The sequence below is a fragment of the Salvelinus sp. IW2-2015 genome, unplaced genomic scaffold (genome assembly GCF_002910315.2).
Source record: "Salvelinus sp. IW2-2015 unplaced genomic scaffold, ASM291031v2 Un_scaffold19, whole genome shotgun sequence".
NCBI classification, from domain to species: domain Eukaryota; kingdom Metazoa; phylum Chordata; class Actinopteri; order Salmoniformes; family Salmonidae; genus Salvelinus; species Salvelinus sp. IW2-2015.
In genome coordinates this window covers 738642-760297 of record NW_019942505.1, presented here as the reverse complement: position 1 = coordinate 760297, position 21656 = coordinate 738642, and the positions used below count along the sequence as shown (strand labels likewise).

At 41.5% G+C, this 21656-nt stretch overlaps 1 protein-coding gene across 1 annotated transcript in view; it reads right to left on the bottom strand.

Moving 5' to 3' along the window:
- The window catches only part of LOC112067979 (myomesin-2), a 23175-nt gene extending 1936 nt beyond the window's left edge, over positions 1–21239 (bottom strand). Inside the window, 34 exon segments of the mRNA XM_070437975.1 lie at positions 23–39; positions 913–1009; positions 1125–1212; positions 1431–1544; positions 1837–1904; positions 2282–2341; positions 2676–2820; positions 3147–3283; positions 3407–3451; positions 3552–3658; positions 3749–3908; positions 4161–4275; positions 4517–4692; positions 4856–4982; positions 5240–5427; positions 5759–5776; positions 5999–6120; positions 7831–8005; positions 8661–8678; positions 8878–9061; positions 9313–9440; positions 11799–11852; positions 11993–12192; positions 12574–12715; positions 13364–13525; positions 13789–13953; positions 14455–14499; positions 14709–14803; positions 16045–16137; positions 17301–17455; positions 17684–17819; positions 18439–18534; positions 19794–19911; positions 21152–21239. Coding sequence (XP_070294076.1) covers positions 23–39; positions 913–1009; positions 1125–1212; positions 1431–1544; positions 1837–1904; positions 2282–2341; positions 2676–2820; positions 3147–3283; positions 3407–3451; positions 3552–3658; positions 3749–3908; positions 4161–4275; positions 4517–4692; positions 4856–4982; positions 5240–5427; positions 5759–5776; positions 5999–6120; positions 7831–8005; positions 8661–8678; positions 8878–9061; positions 9313–9440; positions 11799–11852; positions 11993–12192; positions 12574–12715; positions 13364–13525; positions 13789–13953; positions 14455–14499; positions 14709–14803; positions 16045–16137; positions 17301–17455; positions 17684–17819; positions 18439–18534; positions 19794–19888 — 3727 coding nt within the window. The 5' untranslated portion in view covers positions 19889–19911; positions 21152–21239.
- Between the last annotated feature and the right edge of the window lie 417 nt (positions 21240–21656).

The window sequence follows — 21656 nt, the reverse complement described above, 5'->3', positions numbered from 1 at the left end:
TGAGTGCAAAGGACTTCACAACCACACCACACTAAGTACCTTCACAACCACACCAACACTAAGTACCTTTACAAGCACACCAACACTAAGTACCTTACAACGACACCAGACACTAAGTACCTTCACAACCACACCAACACTAAGTACCTTCACAACCACACCAACACTAAGATACCTTTCACAACCACACCAACACTAAGTACCTTACAACGCCACCCAAACACTAAGTAACCTTCTACAAGCACACCAACACTAAGTTACCTTTCACAAGCGCACCAACACTAAAGTACCTTCACAAGCGCACCAACACTAAAGTACCTTTACAAGCACACCCAACACTAAGTTACTTCACAACCACACACCAACACTAAGTACCTCCACACACACCAACACTAAGTACCTTCACAACACACCAACACTAAAGTACCTTCACAAAGCAACCACCCAACACTTAAGTACCTTCACAAGCACACCGACACTAAGTACCTTCACAAGCACACCAACACTAAGTACCTCCACAGCACACCAACACTAAGTACCTTCACAACCAGCACCAACACTAAGTACCTTCACAAGCACACCAACACTAAGTACCTTTACAAGCACACCGACACTAAGTACCTTCACAACCACACCAACACTAAGTACCCTTCCACAACCACACCAACACATAAGTACCTTCACAAGCACACCAACACTAAGTACCTTCACAACCACAACCAACATATAGTACCTTCACAAAGCACACCAACACTAAGTACCTTCACAACGACACCAACACTAAGTACCTTTCACAACCACACCACACTAAGTACCTTCACAAGACACACCCCAACTAAGTACCTTCACAAGCACACCAACACTAAGTACCTTCACAACCACACCAACACTAAGTACCTTCACAACCACAACAATGCAAAGGAGAACATCAATATTTTTCCTAGCAGGTGTTTTGATACAAAGTACATACCAGCAATGTGGGCAATGGCGTTGATAATATCGTCAAACACTGCAAATCAAAAACAGAATATTTGTAGAAAGAGGAATTCATTTTCAATATGTCCTGATAAAGGAAATGATATTGTATCAATAATCAGATTATAGATCATGGAGCAGGAGTGTACCTTGGCCAGAAATGTCAAAGACAGAAGTGTCTTTCCCTCTGTCATCACTGAGTTTAGCTTTGTAATGGCCCTGGTCTTTTCTGGAGAACTGAAGAAAAAAGGTACTATTTACAGAGATTATATTATCAATTCAGAAAAATCTTGCAATATTTTAGATAGTATCGTGATCTTGGAACAAAAAACGATACTGTGGGAAATTGAAAAATAGGGTCGATATTAATATAAGATTTTTTTTTTTAAAGAGTTCCCTTGAGCAGTTGTATTCCTTGTGCGGTCATTGCTTTCAAGGTTCACAGCAGTAGTTACCAAGGAGATGGGGAGAGCAACGGATCCAGACATCACGTTAGGAGGGGTCTCCAGAACAATCTCTTCCTCATCCTTGAACCAGTGGAACACAGTCTCTTTCTTCACATTGGCAACCTGAGACACGAACACATACAGAATACAATCTGTCCTGACACTTTTAAATCACTGCAAAGCCTAGTAAAAAGCATGAGCTGAAGCACACCCAAACATGTCTGTAGAGGTGCTGACTAACAGAGAGTAAACCGTAGAAAAATGAAGTCCCACAAACTATATATGCTCCCAACAATTTAATGGGTAAACAGCAAAGCCCCAATGATTACAAATGTGTACACAGTTTCAACCAAAGGTAAATAGATATCTGTAACCACAATAACAAGTCCTAACAAACACAAAACGTGTTTGTTACCTTGCAGACGAGCAGAACAGTACAATCGTCATCCACATGGTAGGAAAGGTACTCAGCAAAGTGGGGACCTAAACATGATAAAAAATTAAATAAAAATTCAACTATTATCACAATATACAGTACATTGTTACATTTACGTAATTTAGCAGATGCTCTTATTCAGAGTGACTTACAGTATTGAGTGCATACATTTTTCATWCTGGTCCCCTGTGGGAATCGAACCCACAACCCTGGCGTTGCAAGCACCATGCTCTACCAACTGAACCACATGGGACCAGTACAAACTTAATCTACAGCGCAATCTGAAATGTTGAAAATCAAACTAACAGACCAGCTGATTACTAATGTATGATATCAAGACAACAAAGTCTTGAAAAATTACACAAACTTTCATACTATAGATCAAATATGTGCCATCAATCATCTGTGTACTAGGATAGAATACCTTGTTTCCTGATGTGCTCTGACCTCTGGAACTCAGCCTCCTTCAAGGCAGCCTTGAACACTGAGAACAGAACACAACAATGTCAGTACYTAACCTAATACCCAACCTCTTACACTCTAGCACCATWGCCTTATAGTAAAAAAGAAAATGCTTACTATTWTCATATGTGTATATCAGACTTTGGTTCAAACACTATTTGAAATCTATCAAATCATTTTAGTGTTTGCTTTAGTCTACMTGGATTGCCAGATGGGCTGWGTTTGTGTTTTTATTGACTATTCTATTGGTTCTATTGCGCCAGGACACTGGATCAAGCCCAGATAAAGTATTTGAAATCATTTCAAATAGTATTTGAACCCAGGTCTAACGTACTGTATATTAAATCCCCTCTCACCATCTCCCACCAGGACCAGAGAGCTCTGGTTCTTGGCTCTGCCGTCGTGGATCTGGACGGTGTAGGTGGCCTCGCTGGCCTTGGAGAAGTGATCCACMGTCATCTGGATCACCCCGGTGTTCACGTCATGGCTGATCTTGTGGCTCTGTGGCACATACAAAACACATATCATCATTATATCAGGCATGTTTCTTAATAACTATTACCTTTATGTTTCACTGTTTATATGTTTCATATGATTATGTCTCATGTTATTTGTTATTTATATTCACACTGCATAATTGCCCCTTGTGGGATGAATAAAATATTACTGAATTCAATTCATCAGTGAAATTCAGAGTACAGAAAAAKGCATCATGTTTACATGCATTTAAAAAAAAAATTATGTTGCTTTGTTAACTGTGCCATCTAGTACACCTTTATTTTCCTTGATTAATAAGCAATGTTTGAGGTTGTCGGTTTGGCACCTACATCACTGCTGGTGACCTCCTTGTCATTGACAATGAACCTATAGGTGAYGGCGGGTGACATCTTGAGGCACTGCAGCCAGAAACGCACGTGGCCCTTCTCTAGAACCTCATAGTTCAGTTGGTGCTTCAGTGGGACAACTGGATGAAGAAACAAACAAAGAAATGATCATTTCTCAAGGGATATTTGTTGTGGTACTGTGAAAAGATTCCTATGTGACACTTCACCCCTGACAAAGATGCATATTGAAGCATAATACTCACTTGGATGTCTGATGTTGTAGCTGAGTTCGAGCATGGTGTTCAGGGCTGCAAGATAAATTCAAGAATGAAGAATATCGGTATAAACTTTGACAAGAAACATATCTATATTTTTTAAATCTGAGTCTAGGGGTGTATCCAAACCTACCATCCTCTGTCACGGTGTGGCTAGCAGAAACTCCATCAGTGTCAGTCACATGCACAGAGAAGGCACCCAAATCACTTAMGTCTGGGTTGACGAAAGTCAGCTTAGAGCTGGAAAAGAAATGAATGTTGAAAAAATTATGTTGACAAAAATCTTTAGTGTGGTTGTGTGGTCAATAAAGACGTAAAAAACCCACTTACTGTTTGCCCTTAGTTTCTATGGCGACTCTTGTTGAGTCACTGATTTCTTTGTAGTTCTTAGACCAAGCAAAGTTGGAGGTCTCAGAAATCTCACAGGCCTCGAATGACAGGAAAATATCACCAGTGTCCTCATCCACTCCACACTGGATCTCCTGGGTGCCTTAACACATGAAAACAGACAAAAAAATAACCTTTATTGCTGAGTGGTGGAGAGGAAATGTTACATATTATGCATCAGCAAAACTGTTCAAACCAAAAGCTAATGAAAACCCTGCTCAAAACCAATGGAGGTGTGTGTGTCATATGTTCCTACAACAAAACCTTTCAAACACAAATCCAACAGGCTATATCAGACTGAAGTTGTCAAACAGTAAATACAGTTGTCATATAGCTGTCCTTTAACTGATATTACCTGGCAGAGCCTTGGCAAACACTGGCTCAGATGTCTGGGAGGCCTTTCCTACTCCCTCAGCATTGACAGCCTTCACTTTGAACGTATACTCTGCTCCTGCCTCCAGACCAGTCACCTATACAGCGCCAACAAATCATTACATCCATTAAACATTTCATTGTTCATTGTAGACCGAATCCTAACTTGAGTTACATGARCACAACATGAAGTTTAATGAACCTTTCTATATCAATACATGATTCAAACTACATTTTTGAGTTTGACGCACACATATTACAAGATTCAATATTCAAACTCTGCAGAGATGATGTGAATCATCATGTCTGCGGGTCTACATGCTGTAGCTGCTTGTTTACCTGCAGGTAACAGTGGCCAATAGCCTCTTCATTCAGGGGGTGGTAGTGATGGCCCTTCTTGGCCATCTCCACSATGTATCCAGTGACGGCACTGGCGCCRGTGTAGACAGGRGCCTTCCACAGGATGACCAGGGAGTCACCTCTGACCTCTCTGAAGGCCAAGTCATAGGCTGGACCTAAAGGTCAAAGGTCAAACAGTAACCTTGCACAATCTCACTGCCCATAGCTGGAACATATTTCCAATTAAATAACTTAATTTAAAATTAAATAAGTAACAGGGACATTATACAGTACCACAATACTAATGATAAAAAATACTCATTAAGATGGTTACTTTACCAGGTACTGCGGAAGTCCAGGCCTCACACTTCAGAGGTGTGCTGGGAGCRGAGGGCACGCCCACACCTGCCAGGTTCCCAGCCTGGACCTTAAACTCATAGAAGGTTCCCTCCGTCAGCCCATCAACCTGAAGAGAAGGGGACAATAATGASACAGGGACACAAATATATCCAGTATTTTCAACAGTGTTGCTAAAAGTAGCTACATATTTGCTATTGATTTTGAATGGCAAAGTTGTATTATAGATMTAATCTATTATTTAGATGCAGAGGGAAGAGTACATACTGTTCACACTATCAACACTGCAGTTATTAAACCATTATGTATGAAGAACCAAACCTATTTATCCTAACCAGATGCCACTTCTGACACTACGTGACGTACCGTGTAGGTCCTGGTCTTGGTAGGGGCAGAGTTGACCTCCTTCCAGGCCAGGCTGTCTGCATCACGCTTGTCGACGTAGTAGGCGTTGATCTTGGAGCCACCGCAGTGCTTGGGACTGTTCCAGGCAATGATCATAGAGGCTCCGTCACAGCTCAGCATGGTGATGCCATGAGGTGCACTGGGCGTCGCTGTGGCACACAGGTAAATTCAGAATACCTTTCCATCGTGTAAAATTGACAAATTTTTCATTTCAAACTGACATTTGTTTATATGGGATTTGTCATACAGTTGCATGAGTTTTTTTTGTTATACAGTGATAGTGGTTAAACTGTATGTACAATATGGTGGGTTATTTGAAAGGAAGCACACGATAATACTGTGATMCTCTAACAAGAKTTCAGAGCACAGATACAGCAAAAGTTGGGGGAAGGGACAGTGAATAAGTCTGGTGGTGAACCTGTTCAGGAGCAAAACTGTGCATTAAAACACCCCTAGATAACAGAACAACTTAATACATACCATACTCCACTCCCCTCTCTAGATGAAACAATAAAATCATTCATATTTAGCATTGGACAAAGGAAAATAGTCAAAGTTAAGTATTGATAGTAAGGCAATACTGCTTGCTCTTTGGGGGTCTAGTTAAGGTTACTGTAAAGCACTTTACACTGTTGGTGTATAAAGGGTTTTATAAATACAATCATATTAATTGATTGCAATCCTGCATTTCTTATATGGCAACATTCTATTGATACTCACTGAGGGCGGGCTCCACAGCAATAGGAGAAGACTCCTGGGACTCATCACTGAGGCCATAGATGTTGACAGCCTGGACACGGAACACATAGGTCTCCCCCGGGGTCAGTCCATGGACCACAAACCTAAAACAGTGAAATTTAACATGATCATCTACGTTACAATCTTATTCTAAAATTGATGAATTCCTCCCCCCCCCCTTATCAATCTACCCCATAATGACAAAGCAAAAACAGGTTTTTAGAATTTTGCAAATATATAAAAAGTACAAAACTGAAATATTACATTTGCATAAGTATTCAGACCCTTTMCCCAGTACCTTGTTGAAGCACCTTTGGCAGCGATTACAGTCTTGAGTCTTCTTGGGTATGACGCTACAAGCTTGGCACACCTGTACTTGGGGAGTTTATCACATTCTTCTCTGCAGATCCCCCAAAGCTCTGTCAGGTTGGATGGGGAGTGTCGCTGCACATGTTTGATTGGGTTCAAGTCCGGGCTCTGGCTGGGACACTCAAGGACATTCAGAGACTTGTCCCGAAGCCACTCCTGCATTGTCTTGGCTGTGTGCTTAGGGTCGTTGTCCTGTTGGAAGGTGAACCTTCGCCCCAGTCTGAGGTCCTGAGCGCTCTGGAGCAGGTTTTCATCTAGGATCTCTCTGTACTTTGCTCCGTTCATCTTTCCGTCGATCCTGACTAGTCTCCCAGTCCCTGCCACTGAAAAACATTCCCACAGCATGATGCTGCCACCACCATGCTTCACTGTAGGGATGGTGCCAGGTTTCCTCCAGACGTGACGCTTGGCATTCAGGCCAAAGTGTTCAATCTTGGTTTCATCCAACCAGAGAATGGTCTGAGAGTATTTAGGTGCCTTTTGGCAAACTCCAAGTGGGCTGTCATGTGCCTTTTACTGAGGAGTGGCTTCTGTTTGGCCACTCTACCATAAAGGCCTGATTGGTGGAGTGCTGCAGAGATGGTTGTCCTTCTGGAAGGTTCTCCCATATCCACAGAGGAACTCTAGAGGTCTGTCAGAGTGACCATCTGGTTCTTGGTCACCTCCCTGACCAAGGCCCTTCTCCACCGATTGCTCAGTTTGGCCGGGCAGCCAGCTTTAGGAAGAGTCTTGGTGGCTCCAAACTTCTTCCATWTAAGAATGATGGAGGGCACTGTATTCTTGGGGACCTTCAATGCTGCAGATAATTTTTGGTACCGTTCCCCAGATCTGTGCCTCGACACAATCCTATCTCGGAGCTCTACGGACAATCCTTCAACCTCATGGCTTGTTTTTTGCGGTGACATGCACTGTCAACTGTGGGACCTTTTATAGACAGTTGCCCCAATTGAATTTACCACAGGTGAACGCCAATCAAGTTGTAGAAACATCTCAAGGATGATCATTGGAAACAGGATGCACCTGAGCTCAATTTCCAGTCTCATAGCAAAGGGTCTGAGTACTTATGTAAATAAGATGTGTTTCTATATTGTTAATGCATTTGCAAAAATGTCTAAAAACCTGTTTTTGCTTTGTCATTATGGGGTATTGTGTGCAGATTGCTGAGGATTTGTTTTTATTGAATACATTTTAGAATAAGGCTGTAATGTAACAAAATGTGGAAAAAGTCAAGGGGTCTGAATACTTTCCGAAGGCACTGTAGGTGACAGGATTTTTCCAAATCAGTGTCTCGTTTGCAAAGATTTTTTTTCTGGATTATTCTCAAGCCAGAGGGCTGTCACACTACATTCACTGTCCCGTCTCCTTTAATAACATATCTGATATTAAATCACTGCAGTAGTTTGAATAGATAACTAGTAGACAAACATATATGTTTAAATGGCTACCTGGTGTGCTTGTAGGGCTTATGGTTGCATGGGGCCCAGGTCTTTGATCCCACCAAAGAGGCATCTATGTAGTACCCCATGAGGTGGTTGGGGTGTTTGGGGGGGTCCCACTGCACAAACACRGAGGACTTGGTGTTCCTGGTGGCAACCACCTGACCAGGAGCGGAGGGAACACCTACACAGGCAAAACACATGCATGTTGGGGACTGGATATATTGAATTGATGTATCATTACTACACAGTAACAGAGTATACGAGCTTAGGAGTTAGAAATACACACATCTTCAATTTAATCTTCAAATAAATGATCGTCATCATTTATAAACACCTTCATTCAAGATGGGATAAATTTGGCATTTCTCATAATGCAAAACATACCCGATGTGACGCGATATCTTGGTACAATGTTATGAGGAGATACAGAAATATAAAGAACAATGAACACAATAACCATTCTGTAAACCTGTGGACTATATTCCACAAAACATACCTTCGGCAAGGGATGACAGAGGCATTCTTTTCAGTTATGATGATACATGATGTCATGCATCTTTCATTTAGGGAGTTCGTGTCAGACAAGAGTGTACTATTATCAATCATGAATATTGTGGGGAAGAAACGTATTTTGGGATTGTGATGTTAGGGTGAGGATACTGTAGGATTTGATGTGACTTCATCATGCCCATCATTGGTAGTTAGTTTCTCCAAAATACTAATGGGGTGAAAGACCGATTTGTGATTGTGACATTACAGGAATGTGATAGTCACATGACATAAATCTCAGTGCGTTTAAAATAAGAGATAAATGTTGGGCTTTATATTGTACATACCAACAGGCCGCTCACTACCTGAAACATATGTTAAACAGAGTCTCATTTATCAAAKTAGAATTGGAAGGACTCCTTGACTGTCGCTGTTTGTAAATGCATGTATCATACATTTTGTGTGTGTATGTGTGTACCTGTCTGTGTGTGTGTACCCGTCTGTGTGTGTGTGTGTGTGTGTGTGTGTGTGTGTGTGTATGTGTGTGCTAAACCCCACTCTTACCATGCTCATCCACCTTTTCGATGGGATCTGTAGGCTTAGAGGCCTCGCTGGCCCCGTACAAGTTCTCAGAATACACACGGAACTGGTACTTTTTCCCGGCTTCCAAATCGAAAACGGGGTAGCGAGGGGACTGCAGTTTCACTGCTGTGTTGATCCTCTGCCAAGCCCCAGTGCCTGACATGGACTAGTGGATATTTGGGACGGGAGGGCAAATGAAAGGTAAAGCCTTCTACAACGTCATTGAATCACTAATCTCATTAGTAAAATGCCTTTAGCAACATACCTGCCAGCTGTTATTTCTGCCATTTTGCTAAAATATTTCTGCACTTTAGACAGATTGAAAGTTGTGAAAAGATTAATGGACTGTCTAATCTATTACAGTTCGTGTACTGAGAAATCTACATAGATGGGAAGGGGAAAGGAGCAGCCACACACCTTCTCAATGATGTACCACAGTGGTGCCCGTCCACGAGGGCTGGGGGGTTTCCAGCTCAGCACGATATATGATTTGAATATCTCTGAGGCATGCATATCTGTAGGCTCCCCCGGCAATGTAACGTAACCTATATTGGGATTGAATGGCATTGAACAATACTTCATAACACTTATTATTTGATCAATAATAATTACATCAACTTTAAAGTACATTTGAGGTTCATTTAGTATTAATTATTATGGAATTACATTAGGGGTTAGTTTAGATCGCTTTAGTTACAATATTAGCATCAAGAGGTAGATAATGGGTTAAGATAAAGGATGACTTTTGGATATGAAAAATTAAGGATATAAGTTATAAGGAAAATACAGTTGAAGTCAGAAGTTTACATACACTTAGGTTGGAGTCATTAAAACTCATTTTCAACCACTCCACAAATTTCCTGTTAACAAACTATAGYTTTGGCAAGTCGGTTAGGACATCTACTTTGTGCATGACACAAGTCATTTTTCCAACAATTGTTTACAGAAAGATTATTTAACTTATAATTCACTGTATCACAATTCCAGTGGGTCAGAAGTTTACATACACTAAGTTGACTGTGCCTTTAAACAGCTTGGAAAATTCCAGAAAATTATGTCATGGCTTTAGAAGCTTCTGATAGGCGAATTGTCATAATTTGAGTCAATTGGAGGTGTACCTGTGGATGTACTTCAAGGCCTACCTTCCAACTCACTGCATCTTTGCTTGACCTCATGGGAAAATCAAAAGAAATCAGCCAAGACCTCAGAAAAAAATTGTAGACCTCCATCCTTGGGAGCAATTTCCAAATGCCTGAAGGTACCACGTTCATCTGTACAAACAATAGTACGCAAGTATAAACACCACGCAGCCGTCATACCGCTCAGGAAGGAGATGCGTTCTGTCTCCTAGAGATGAACGTACTTTGGTGCGAAAAGTGCAAATTAATCCCAGAACAACAGCAAAGGACCTTGTGAAGATGCTGGAGGAAACAGGTACAAAAGTATCTATATCGACATAACCTGAAAGGCCGCTCAGTAAGGAAGAAGCCACTGCTCCAAAACAGCCATAAAAAGGCCAGACTACGGTTTGCAACTGCACATGGGGACAAAGATCGTACTTTTTGGAGAAATGTCCCCTGGTCTGATGAAACAAAAATAGAACTGTTTGGCCATAATGACCATCTTTATGTTAGGAGGAAAAAGGGGGAGGCTTGCAAGCCAAAGAACACCATCCCAACCGTTAAGCACAGGGGTGGCAGCATCATGTTGTGGGGGTGCTTTGCTGCAGGAGGGACAGTTGCACTTCACAAAATAGATGGCATCATGAGGAGGGAAAATGATGTGGATATATTGAAGCAACATTTCAAGACATCAGTCAGGAAGTTAAAGCTTGGTCGCAAATGGGTCTTCCAAATGGACAATGACCCAAAGCATTCTTCTGAAGTTGTGGCAAAATGGCTTAAGGACAACAAAGTCAAGGTATTAGCGTGGCCATCACAAAGCCCAGAAAATTTGTGGGCAGAACTGAAAATATGCGAGCAAGGAGGCCTACAAACCTGACTCAGTTACACCAGCTCTGTCAGGAGGAATGGGCTAAAATTCACCCAACTTATTGTGGGAAGCTTGTGGAAGGCTACCTGAAACGTTTGACCCAAGTTAAACAATTTAAAGACAATGCTACCAAATACTGATTGAGTGTAAGTAAACTTCTGGCCCACTGGGAATGTGATGAAAGAAATAAAAGCTGAAATAAATCATTCTCTCTACTATTATTCTGACATTTCACATTCTTAAAATAAAGCKGTTATCCTAACTGACCTAAGACAGGGAATTTTTACTAGGATTAAATGTCAGGAATTGTGAAAAACTGAGTTTAAATGTATTTGGCTAAGGTGTATTTAAACTTCCGACTTCAACTGTAAATGTAATCTACCCATGTTAAATTTAAGTTCAAAGAGCTGGCTTGTTAGTTTCTTATTTATTATGGTGTTCATCTTACCGTTAGTCCAGTGTTGTCAATTAAGTTTCTTAGAAAAGTTTTTATTCATTCTTATTATGAAGTTTTSATATTAATATGACTACTATCATTAGAGTTGTTACTATGGCAATACCAAAGTCCAATCTAAAAGCAGGAGGTGAGCAGGAAGCGCGAGGGTTTATTGATTAATAATGATGAGACAATAAGGGGAGAAATCCTTCAACTTCTCCTTTAAGGTACTGAGAACACAAGTATTTATGTGTCCATATATTCATGTGTATAGTATTGTATATTGTAAGRGCTTTTGCCAATACAATATATTCAACAGGTATTTGCTTTGATGGATATTGGTCAGTTCTGGAAATGTTGTGGATATGTTGATTTTAATGCTGTGTGGAAGGTTAATTTGTTATCCAGTGTTTTTGTTTAATAGATGAGAGGACACACAATATTTTGGACCGTTACTATTGTTGGCATACTCTACCTTCCAGGTCATCATCTTTAATCACTACTTCATGTTTCCCATCCAGTTTAATCACTGTTACAAAAGAGGAAAAAACTGAAAAGTAATGTACGACACAATCTGCTGGCTGATATTTCACCMAAAAATATAAATACAAAAATGTCCTTTGAGTATGCACTCAAGTAGACATCATGAGTGTGTGTGTGGTTATGTACCTTGCAGTCTCTCTCGCTCAGCTGGGTCCAGGGCAGTCACCTTGTCAGACTCGCGGGATGGTCTGCTGATCCCGGCACTGTTRACAGCCCTGACCCGGAAGTGGTAGGCGTGACCCACGYTCAGGCCGTGCACGGGGTACTTACAGATCTGCACTGGGGCGTCGTTACACTGGGACCAGGTAGCACTACCAGACTCACGTCTGTACAGGAGGAGAAGGAATTACATCATAAACCATTGAATGCATTGATATGTGAAAGTGCTGGTCTGAATGGACGTCAACAATGATACTGCAGATGTTTGTAATTCATCAGTCATTTATCTACTAATCTAATTCTTTGTCTTTGTTTGGCTCTGTAAGATCCGGTAGCTTCACAAAATCAATTGCTCTACCAGATTAGGTCTGAAACATCATGTGACCGTGAAGTTTCTCACAATCATTCCACTGTCTTACACTCTCAATGGCCATCCTTTATGTCTTCTACATCTTCTAACAACTACAATCAAATCTGCTTTTATTGACTATTGTTGGAGATTCTGGATGGGAGAGTCTAACGTAAGGTCCTAAATGACTAAAACTGACTTGTCCACAAAGTATCCGGTGATGGCAGCCTCATGGGTGGTGTTGGGGGGTTTCCAGGCAACCAGGACGTAGTCTGAGTTGATGTCAAATGCCTTGACGCTGATTGGTGCACCGGGTGCTCCGACCACAGAGGGAGCAGCATCTGGGGAATAAGGAAGAGAATAAGGAGGTGGGAATGTAGAGAATAAGGAGACAAAGTAGCAATACTGTATAAGTCACTTGGGTTAACACATGCAAATATGTATGGGATTACAAACTGAATACAGTATGTAAAATGCCTAGAGCATATCTTTGTGTTGAGTCAGGCCTGAAGTTTAAAGGGCCCCTAGGAACTGTCATTTATCACTAAATGTTTCTTAACAATAAACCTCAAACCTGGTATTGTTTCTAATGTATAGCATTCTAGTAAACATCCTTTCCTTTCTAATGTATAACATTAAATTATATTTCTCAAATATAAATATGTTCTACACTCTTAGAAAAAAGGGTTCCAAAAGGGTTCTTCCCCATACGAGAACCGTTTTTTTGTTCCAGGTAGAACCATTTTCGTTTTGGGTTTCATGTAGAACCTTCTGTACAAAGGGCTCTACATGGAACCCAAAAGGGTTCTACCTGCAACCAAAATGGTTCTATCTGCAACCAAAAAGGACTCTTCAAAGGGTTCTCCTATGGAGACAGCCGAAGAACCCTTTAAGGCTCTAGATAGCATATTTTTTTCTAAGAGTGTATGCTACTTTATTGTCAAATTATAATATTATCACTTAATTATTAGAAGACCATATGACTTTACCTTTCACAAAGAGGTAGGCGCTGTGCTCGGTGGTGCCGTCCTTCGTCCACATGCGGAGGGTGTACAGACCTTCATCATCCTTTGCCAGGTGGGGCAAAGTCAAAGTGGCAGCGCCCCCACCAACATTAATCTCAGCCAACTTCCCTGCCTTCAGCAGTTTATCTGATCAACAACAGAGACGGAATAACAACACTTTATCTAGTACTTCGTGGTTGTTGAGAGTTGACCGTAAGAACATGGATAGCATCTGTAGAATGTTTTCAAAAACTGTTCCTTCATTCTATGTCATACTGTAATATGCTGGGTTGTGCTGTACGGACATGTGCTGTGAATTAAGATGTGCTTTTTACACAGTGTACTGTATGGCTCTCCTGTGTTGTGCTGTATTGTGATGATGTATCATTGAGTAATGTTCACTCGCTCACCGTCTCTGTACCACTGGGCCAGTGGTGGTACGTTGGGCAGATCAGGGACCACCACCATGGTACACACCAGACTAATGGAACCTCCCTCTGTTCCGAACGACACTCCAAACCTATCCAGCATGGTGATCTCCAGCTTACTGTGGTGGATCACAGTCAGGTGGGGCACTGAGGAGAAGACAAGGACAACACATGCTAATGTACTAGTAAATCTCAAGTATACCAATAATGCCCTATAGTACTTACTATGATCTGTGTTAACCAAACACTTAAACAACATATACCGATATCAGTATATAATACATACAGATATTATGTATCTGTGGATGAAGAAATGTCAGTGTGATATGTAAACAAACCATATTAGCACAATCCAATATTATCATGGTTGATGTGTTAGTAAATGTTTGTTCTATTGTGACATTGTAAGGTCCTTCAGTGTGTGTTGAATATAAGTAACCCCTTGTTTTMATTCGCTGACTGTCTCAGGGCCAGAACAACACAAAGTCACGCTCACAATAGTTTCCAGTGCTTATCAGGCCACTTAGATAGAGACTGTTATTTGTGGCCTCTGATCTCAAGCAAAGCCTGCCATGTCTGGGCACCACTCCAGCAGCACTGGGCTGGTTCACCACCCACCCTCCTCCTCAATCCACTCTTTCCTCTCACCTTGACCAGAAAGCTGGCAGGACCCATAGGCTCCTCCTGCTGGTCCTATGAGGAATACAAATCATTTTTAGAAAGGGAAGAAGGAACATTCTTTTCAAAAATGAAAACCTTCATTCAGATTCATATGCTATGGGTGTTTGTTGCGTTGGAGAGTGACATTTGAGGGAACTTTTTTATAGCAGTTCAAATCCTTCAGTGCAAATACTTCAAAGAGAGAGAGAGAGAGAGAGAGAGAGAGAGAGAGAGAGACTCACTCTTGACAGTGAACAGAAGGCCTTGCTGTGTAGTTGAGCGCCATGGAGTTCGTTGAGCACGGCGCTGTCACTCAGCAGTATCACTCACCACACACCTAAATGAAGGAATCAGATATTAGTATTTATAGATTTCATTGGGTTCAAATAATGGTAGCATGTTGTATTGTGTTGTTCATTATCACTGTTTATACCAACAGGTGGTCTAATCCTGAATGCTGATTGGTTAACAACTGTTAATTGTCATAGGGTGTTATTGGCATTGTGTTAATGACTTAGGACTGTGTAACATCCAAGCAAATGTATTTAGTTCTTAACATCTCTCTCCCTTGCACTTCATGCTTTTAAAGACGACGTTTATCCCAGTCAAATGTTTGACGAGCATGAAGTGAGGAGCATTGCATTTTGGAAAGTTGATCTCAATGGCTTTGAAGGGCGAGCGCCGTCGAATCAGAAGGTGGACGTTACTGAAGCAATGGCAGATAGGCGTTTAAGAAAGGCGGCACATCGTGAGGAAGACATCCAAGAGAAACGCGAGGGTGAGAATAGAAGAGGAGAATGTGGACCTTCCCTCTGGAGTACTATTTAAACAGTCCGTTTTCACTTTTCCCTCAGTGGGGTGAATATGGATCTCGGCCATTTTATATCCCACTGTTTCTCGTCTTCTCTGTCAAATATTATCAAAGACAACTACTGGATTAAGAGAGGGAAAAGAAGGGGTATGAAAGAGAGCGTGTTGGGGCGGAGGAGGGGGGAAGGGCTAACTTAAAACTACGGTTCCTTTTTGGACTCCCCAGTAACGCGTAATGACGACGTAGGAGAAGCTTCAGTGCAGAGAGCGAGAGAGAGGGGGAGGAGGAATGAATGGATGCGAATGGACACGGAGGTCAGCACTTCGGTGTGAACAGCTGAGGCGTCTTGAAGACGAGGGCCGGGCGGGCCAGCGAAACGCAGGCTGTCTTTAGAGGCGGAGCTGGCTTTAGACTAAATAGGAAATGCAACAACCCCCTCTACCCTTCAGGTTCCCTGGGTTGCCATTCACTTCCACTGGCAACAGGGAACAACCAAAGGGGGACAATGGGTACTGCCTGACAACAAGTGGAAAAACAACACCTTTTCATAGAGTAGAACAAGGCAAGTGACAATTTCATTTGACGTCAGTAAGTTCAAGAAATGAAACACAATTTAATGTGTGTAATAATGATTTCAAATACTACAGTATGTGAATTGAATTTTGGTTAGTGTCCGTAATCAAGTTGAAATGAACCCGAACTTGACCTTGGTCAAATTAAACCAATTAACATGAAAAGAGACAGTGAATTAGAGTGAGGTACAGTACCTGCTAATAATCAGACTGTGTACTCCATACTTGCTCTCAATCTTGTACTTTCCTGGTGCACTCAGTGGGTCAACAGGTTTTCCTCCCTTATACCTGAAAATACAAGGCATCAAGTTAGTAAGTGGGTTCTTTTACACCTCAGTATTGATGGAATTCTCTGTACTGACGTGTTTGTAATACGTCTGCTATGTGACATATAACTAATATGGCATAATATTGACATAACTAATATGGTCGCATATTTGACTTTACTTCAATGGTTAAACATCACTATTTTTAACATTTCTAATGAGACCGTGTAGACAGGAAACATTTTTATTTATTTTTCTCCCCGATTTCGTGGTATCCAATTGGTAGTTACAGTCTTCTCTCATCGCTGCAACTCCCGTACGGACTCGGGAGAGGCGAAGGTCGAGAGCCGTGCGTCCTCCGAAACACAACCCAACCAAGCTGCACTGCTTCTTGACACAATGCCCACTTAACTCGGAAGCCAGCCGCACCAATGTGTCGGAGAAACACCGTACACCTGGTGACCGTGTCAGCGTGCACTGCCCCCGGCCCGCCACAGGAGTCACTAATGCACGATGGGACAAGGACATCCCTGGTGGCCAAACCCTCCCCTAACCTGGACGACGCTGGGCCAATTGTGCGCCGGCACATGGGTCTCCCGGTCGCGGCTGGCTGCGACAGAGCCTGGACTCAAACCCAGAATCTCTAATGGCACAGCTTAGACCACTGCGCCACTCGGGAGGCCGTTGACAGTAAAAATAAACAAAATATAGCCGAAATATCTGTGAAGTCCCTCCAATAAAAAGTTAAATGTGCAGAGACATTTATAGCATTAGACAAGACCAAGGTGCTGGCTGTTGGACGGTGTAATTGGTGCTAATGTGATTATTAACATGGTGCTAATGAGCCATAAAGTGAGGAAACCTCACTAAAAAGCTCTAATAGACACCATAATGAAGGCCAGCCAAGTACTGTCCCAGAGGAAAATCTGGTTGAAATGTAATTATAACCAGTTTACAACCACAACTGCAGGTAAATGCTCATTAAAAGTGCATTCTAATCCATCGTCGGTAAATGCTGCTAAACTGTCCGTCTATAAATTAAGCAGTTGCTAAGCTGTTGGTAAAACATGTCACATCTCAAAGACTAGATGGCTAATCATAGTAGTTACTAGATGCATACACAATATGGAAACTGATACATAATGAAGTACAACAGTGGTTCAATAAGAGGCGAGCACTTCTAACCATTTGACAATAGGCCTGGGGTGACCGCCTACGGTGCAGAACAGCTTGACAGGAGTCTTCTCCCAGACGGTGTGGGGCCTCAGAGCCATCATGAAGTCAGGTGCCTTGTCCGTCTCTGTACTCAACGTCATCTTCTTGTGCATCATCTCCTGCACCTGAGGAGAGACAGTATAGGTTGCATTAGCAAATGAGGGGGAACCTTTCCTCCAGCAGTGATAAGGTTAGTACAGTTAGAAATAGGATAATAGAAACTATAGGCAAAAAGCTATCAAATATTACATATCTGTTAACTGTGGTATTTGCAAACCACAGGGTATCTGATATATGACCCTTTGTCAGCAGCACTGTATATAACATGATCCTTCCACAATCCAGTGTATTACCTCTCTCTTAATCGCAATATTCTCCACTTGGGTCTTTGTGGCCACTCTCATCCTGTGGAGCTCCTTCTGAATTGAAGCAAGTCCTTTCCCAACATGACTAGACACTCGCTGGTACTCCTCTATCTCATCGGCGCTCCTACAAATCAAGAAGGAGAAATCAAGAATTGATTTACCGGTACAATATACATGAATATACAATATACAGATGAACACTTCAACATATTGTCCAGTGTTAGGTCAGATAGGTCCGTTATTAACATCTAACCAACACATCCTGTATAACAGGGTTCCACAACTGGGGGCTTGTTTTATTTCATTGTTTTTTTCTTCATTGTATAAAAATCGTCCCGCAGCTGAATCTAGTTGATGATCCCTGCTGTATAATGAAACACAACACATGCACCAGGACACAATTTGGTATATTTGCTGTGTTTTTCAGTCACAATGGTAGCTCCTGGTAGTTTTTGCCTGCAGTCAGCTCTGACTGTGGTTCATATTACCTTACACYTAAAACAGCATGACATATCGGCCCTGTCCAGAAACAACCCCTAGCCCCTTCCCCTATGCACTTTACGTAAACCTGAAAGAATTTAATAGGTATGGTAGTAGTTCCATCTTAGTTGGGTGTAGATTTTGCCAAATTGCTTACACCTATCTAATCCTTTCAGATCTACACAAGWGTCTRGGGGTAAGRGCTAGGGGTTGTTTCTGTACTGGGCCAATGTAGCTGGGAGACACTGTCCTATTGGACCCACCTCTGCCTGAACGCMGGCACTGTATAGGCTGGTTCAGCCATAGCCTCTGTGGCGTGGGTGTGCTGCACCTGGTTCACTGACTTGGAGCTTGATTTCCTGTGGAGAGAGAGCAGTCATTAGAGTCATTAGAACAGGTAGACAGGAAGATAAACAAACACTTAGTGCCAGCACTGTTGTGGTGGTACTGTGGTTTTAAAATGTAAAAACAATTGCGGAATATATTTCATATCAAAAAMCAAAAAGGGACATAAAAGCTAATAAAGCAATTAATTTAGTGGTTTTCACCTAGATAGTGAGGTCATTGGTATTGGACAAAAGTTCACTTTTCAACCTCATTTTCAATATCTCCAGCACAATACCAGTTTTAACATATGTGAAAATGGCGCATTTCTACGTTTTGTAGAAAAAAAATATTAAGAAAAAAATGTCTATCCGATGATATCATCAAAGTTAAACATTTTAAAAACAGGGATTTTAAAACACTATGATACATGATACTCGTGGTGACGTGAGGAACAAGAAAATACTCTCCCTTGGGCTAGAAACTCGTTGCAGGTTTAGAAAATCACAGTTTTTTACTTTGAATCCTACCATGTGATGTCACAGAGAACCATTGKTTTTTGTACCKTTCTTCTTGTCTTTTTAACCRCRGATCATAGAAACGTGCTGTTTTCACATATATGGACACTGGTTTGGTGCTGGATATGATGAATAGGAGGTTGAAAAGTTACAGAATTGCCCTWTAATTTCTTAKCAAATATAACTAGTAAAGAGTCCAGWAMCTGGATAGTTTTTTCTTGATGGGTTGGGTTCTAGAACAGRGTTCAGCATATGTTTCAGGCACAGTGAAGCAGTGGCATGCACACTAGACATGGGTTGCATAACAACATCAACGTCACGACCTGCTATGACCCGGTCCATAGGTCCCAACACTTTGGCTTCTGCTTGCAGTTTGAGGCTTCATTGGGTACAGTTCCATTTGCCCGCCCCCACTTTAGCACACCACAGACTCCTATATCCTTGGAATTGCAGTTTGAAGCACAGCGGATGGCGCAACCACCAAAGGGTTGTGGTGGTCTGAGGTTTAGGATGCAGTGCTACTAAGGAGCGCTAAAGCAACATCTAGTGGCCTGCTATGACCCTACGACCCTAAAACAAGGAAACATCCATTGTCGCAAGCCGCAAAGCATCAGCATGGGGTGGTGGACATTTGATGCTGGAGACCATCTCTTGTCCACTCCAATTCCCTCTACACCAGCACTATGTACATCCACACTATTGTGCTCCAGCTACTGTATTGCCAAAAAAACTGCTTTCTATAGTGCTGCATGTGAGCAATAACACTAATCCCCTACCTTGAAGAGTGCTCCTTGACAACATGCTTAGTAGTGTGATGGCTGACGTGGCTCACATGCTTCTTCTGATTAAAATGCATGACCTTGGTAGCCATGGCTGGAACACTTCAATAGAAACCTGGTCACAATACCAGGTAGGAGGGGGAGGAGGGAAACGGATTTGTTTACTTTTACTTCACATGCAACTGAACATTGGGTATTGTTTGCTGTGTTAATGAGGTATTCAACATTAACATCAATGTTTTAGCATTATCARACACAATAATGACTTCCCATTGAGCGCTTTCACACTGCTATTGTCAACTATAGTTGTCAACTGTCTCCAGTTGATGAGAATCTGCAAAGCCTTGGTCCTATCCATGTAGAAGGCAATTCAGGACATGAATATTCCCTTTTATTATCAACTTTTCACATAATTAATGACAACATAGCCTAACTGCAGTGGGCATACTTATAGGCACACAGGCTTTCTTTGAAGGCCTCACAAAATGGCTGTCAAAGGACTGATATGCAATGGTTATTATTTCTCCAATAAACTCCAAATACTTTGCTAGAGAATATATCTTTCACATTTTCTGCCTTGCATACTAGTTCTATAATATGTATCCCACAAATGACATGTTCAGGCATAACTTTATGGTTTAAGAGGGGCCATGAATGTTGCCTCCACATACCACCATATCAGCAGGGGTCAGCCCCTCAAATGTTTCACCTTACAGGGAGCACAGCTCATCTATGAATAGCTGAAAGAAGTCTGAAGGCTAATGCACTGGAGAAATATAGTCAAAAGCTACAGAAGAAAATTTGTAGTCTGCACCTTTGGCTGAATGTATGACAATACTAATTGGAAAATAAATTKGCCTAACATAAGCATCCTGATCAATCAATAAATTAATTATTCAACTGCCCCTAAATAAATTCAATACTCAACTTTTTATGTACCCTCCCTATACAGTACTCTATCCAGATTTCCAGGATGTGTCTTAGGTATGCACAATCATTAGTTAGGTAGCCTACATCATCTACTATGAACCAAAATTACGCACCCAAGAAAATAGGTTCAGCGACCTCTTCATTCAAAGGCATGCAATTAGTGCACAGTGAAAGTATAACAGCCTACAGATAAATTCCAACACAACCCTTTATCCCTCACTGGAGACAAATTATCAATCCCCAAAACAACTCCAGACATGTACATCTGTCACTCTTTCACTTAGCTTAAATGTATGACCCCATATATGACCATTATCAACGTCAATGTACTGGAAATATAAGGTACCCCTGAAATAAAAATGTCGGATTTATATCGACCCGCTCAATGTAATTATGAAAAAATAACATAAAGAAACGCGACTCACCCCTTGAGATTAAAACAGCGCAAAGCGGTAGCAGACGAGCCTGATGCCGCTTGGGAAGCACTTGCTGATGGTAACAAAAATATTACACTCTCACTCAAGGAATGGCTTTCCACGACCACCCCATGTATGGATGCACTTATGACTATATATAGCGTTTACCAACATTTTCTGACCCATTCAACACTTTCAGTCAAAGTTGACGTGGGCAGGTGGCTGTTGAAATTGTCAAATATTTAACACAAATATTTGCTTCAGTTTCGTCGATATTATTGTAGGATTTTTCAACAGGTTATTTGTTGGATAGACTGTTTTTCCTAGCAAAAGATTCGTGATTTTTTATTTTGTCAATAATGTAATGGGCATATAAAAATGTGTTTTAGCCTATTTTTTGTTTTCGAGAAGACTACCGAATTTAAAAGTGGAATGGAGAGGTCTCTTGAAGGTGATTTGCTCACTCCCACTAAGATTTRCTCACTCCCACTTCACTTAGTTTGACCAATTTCCT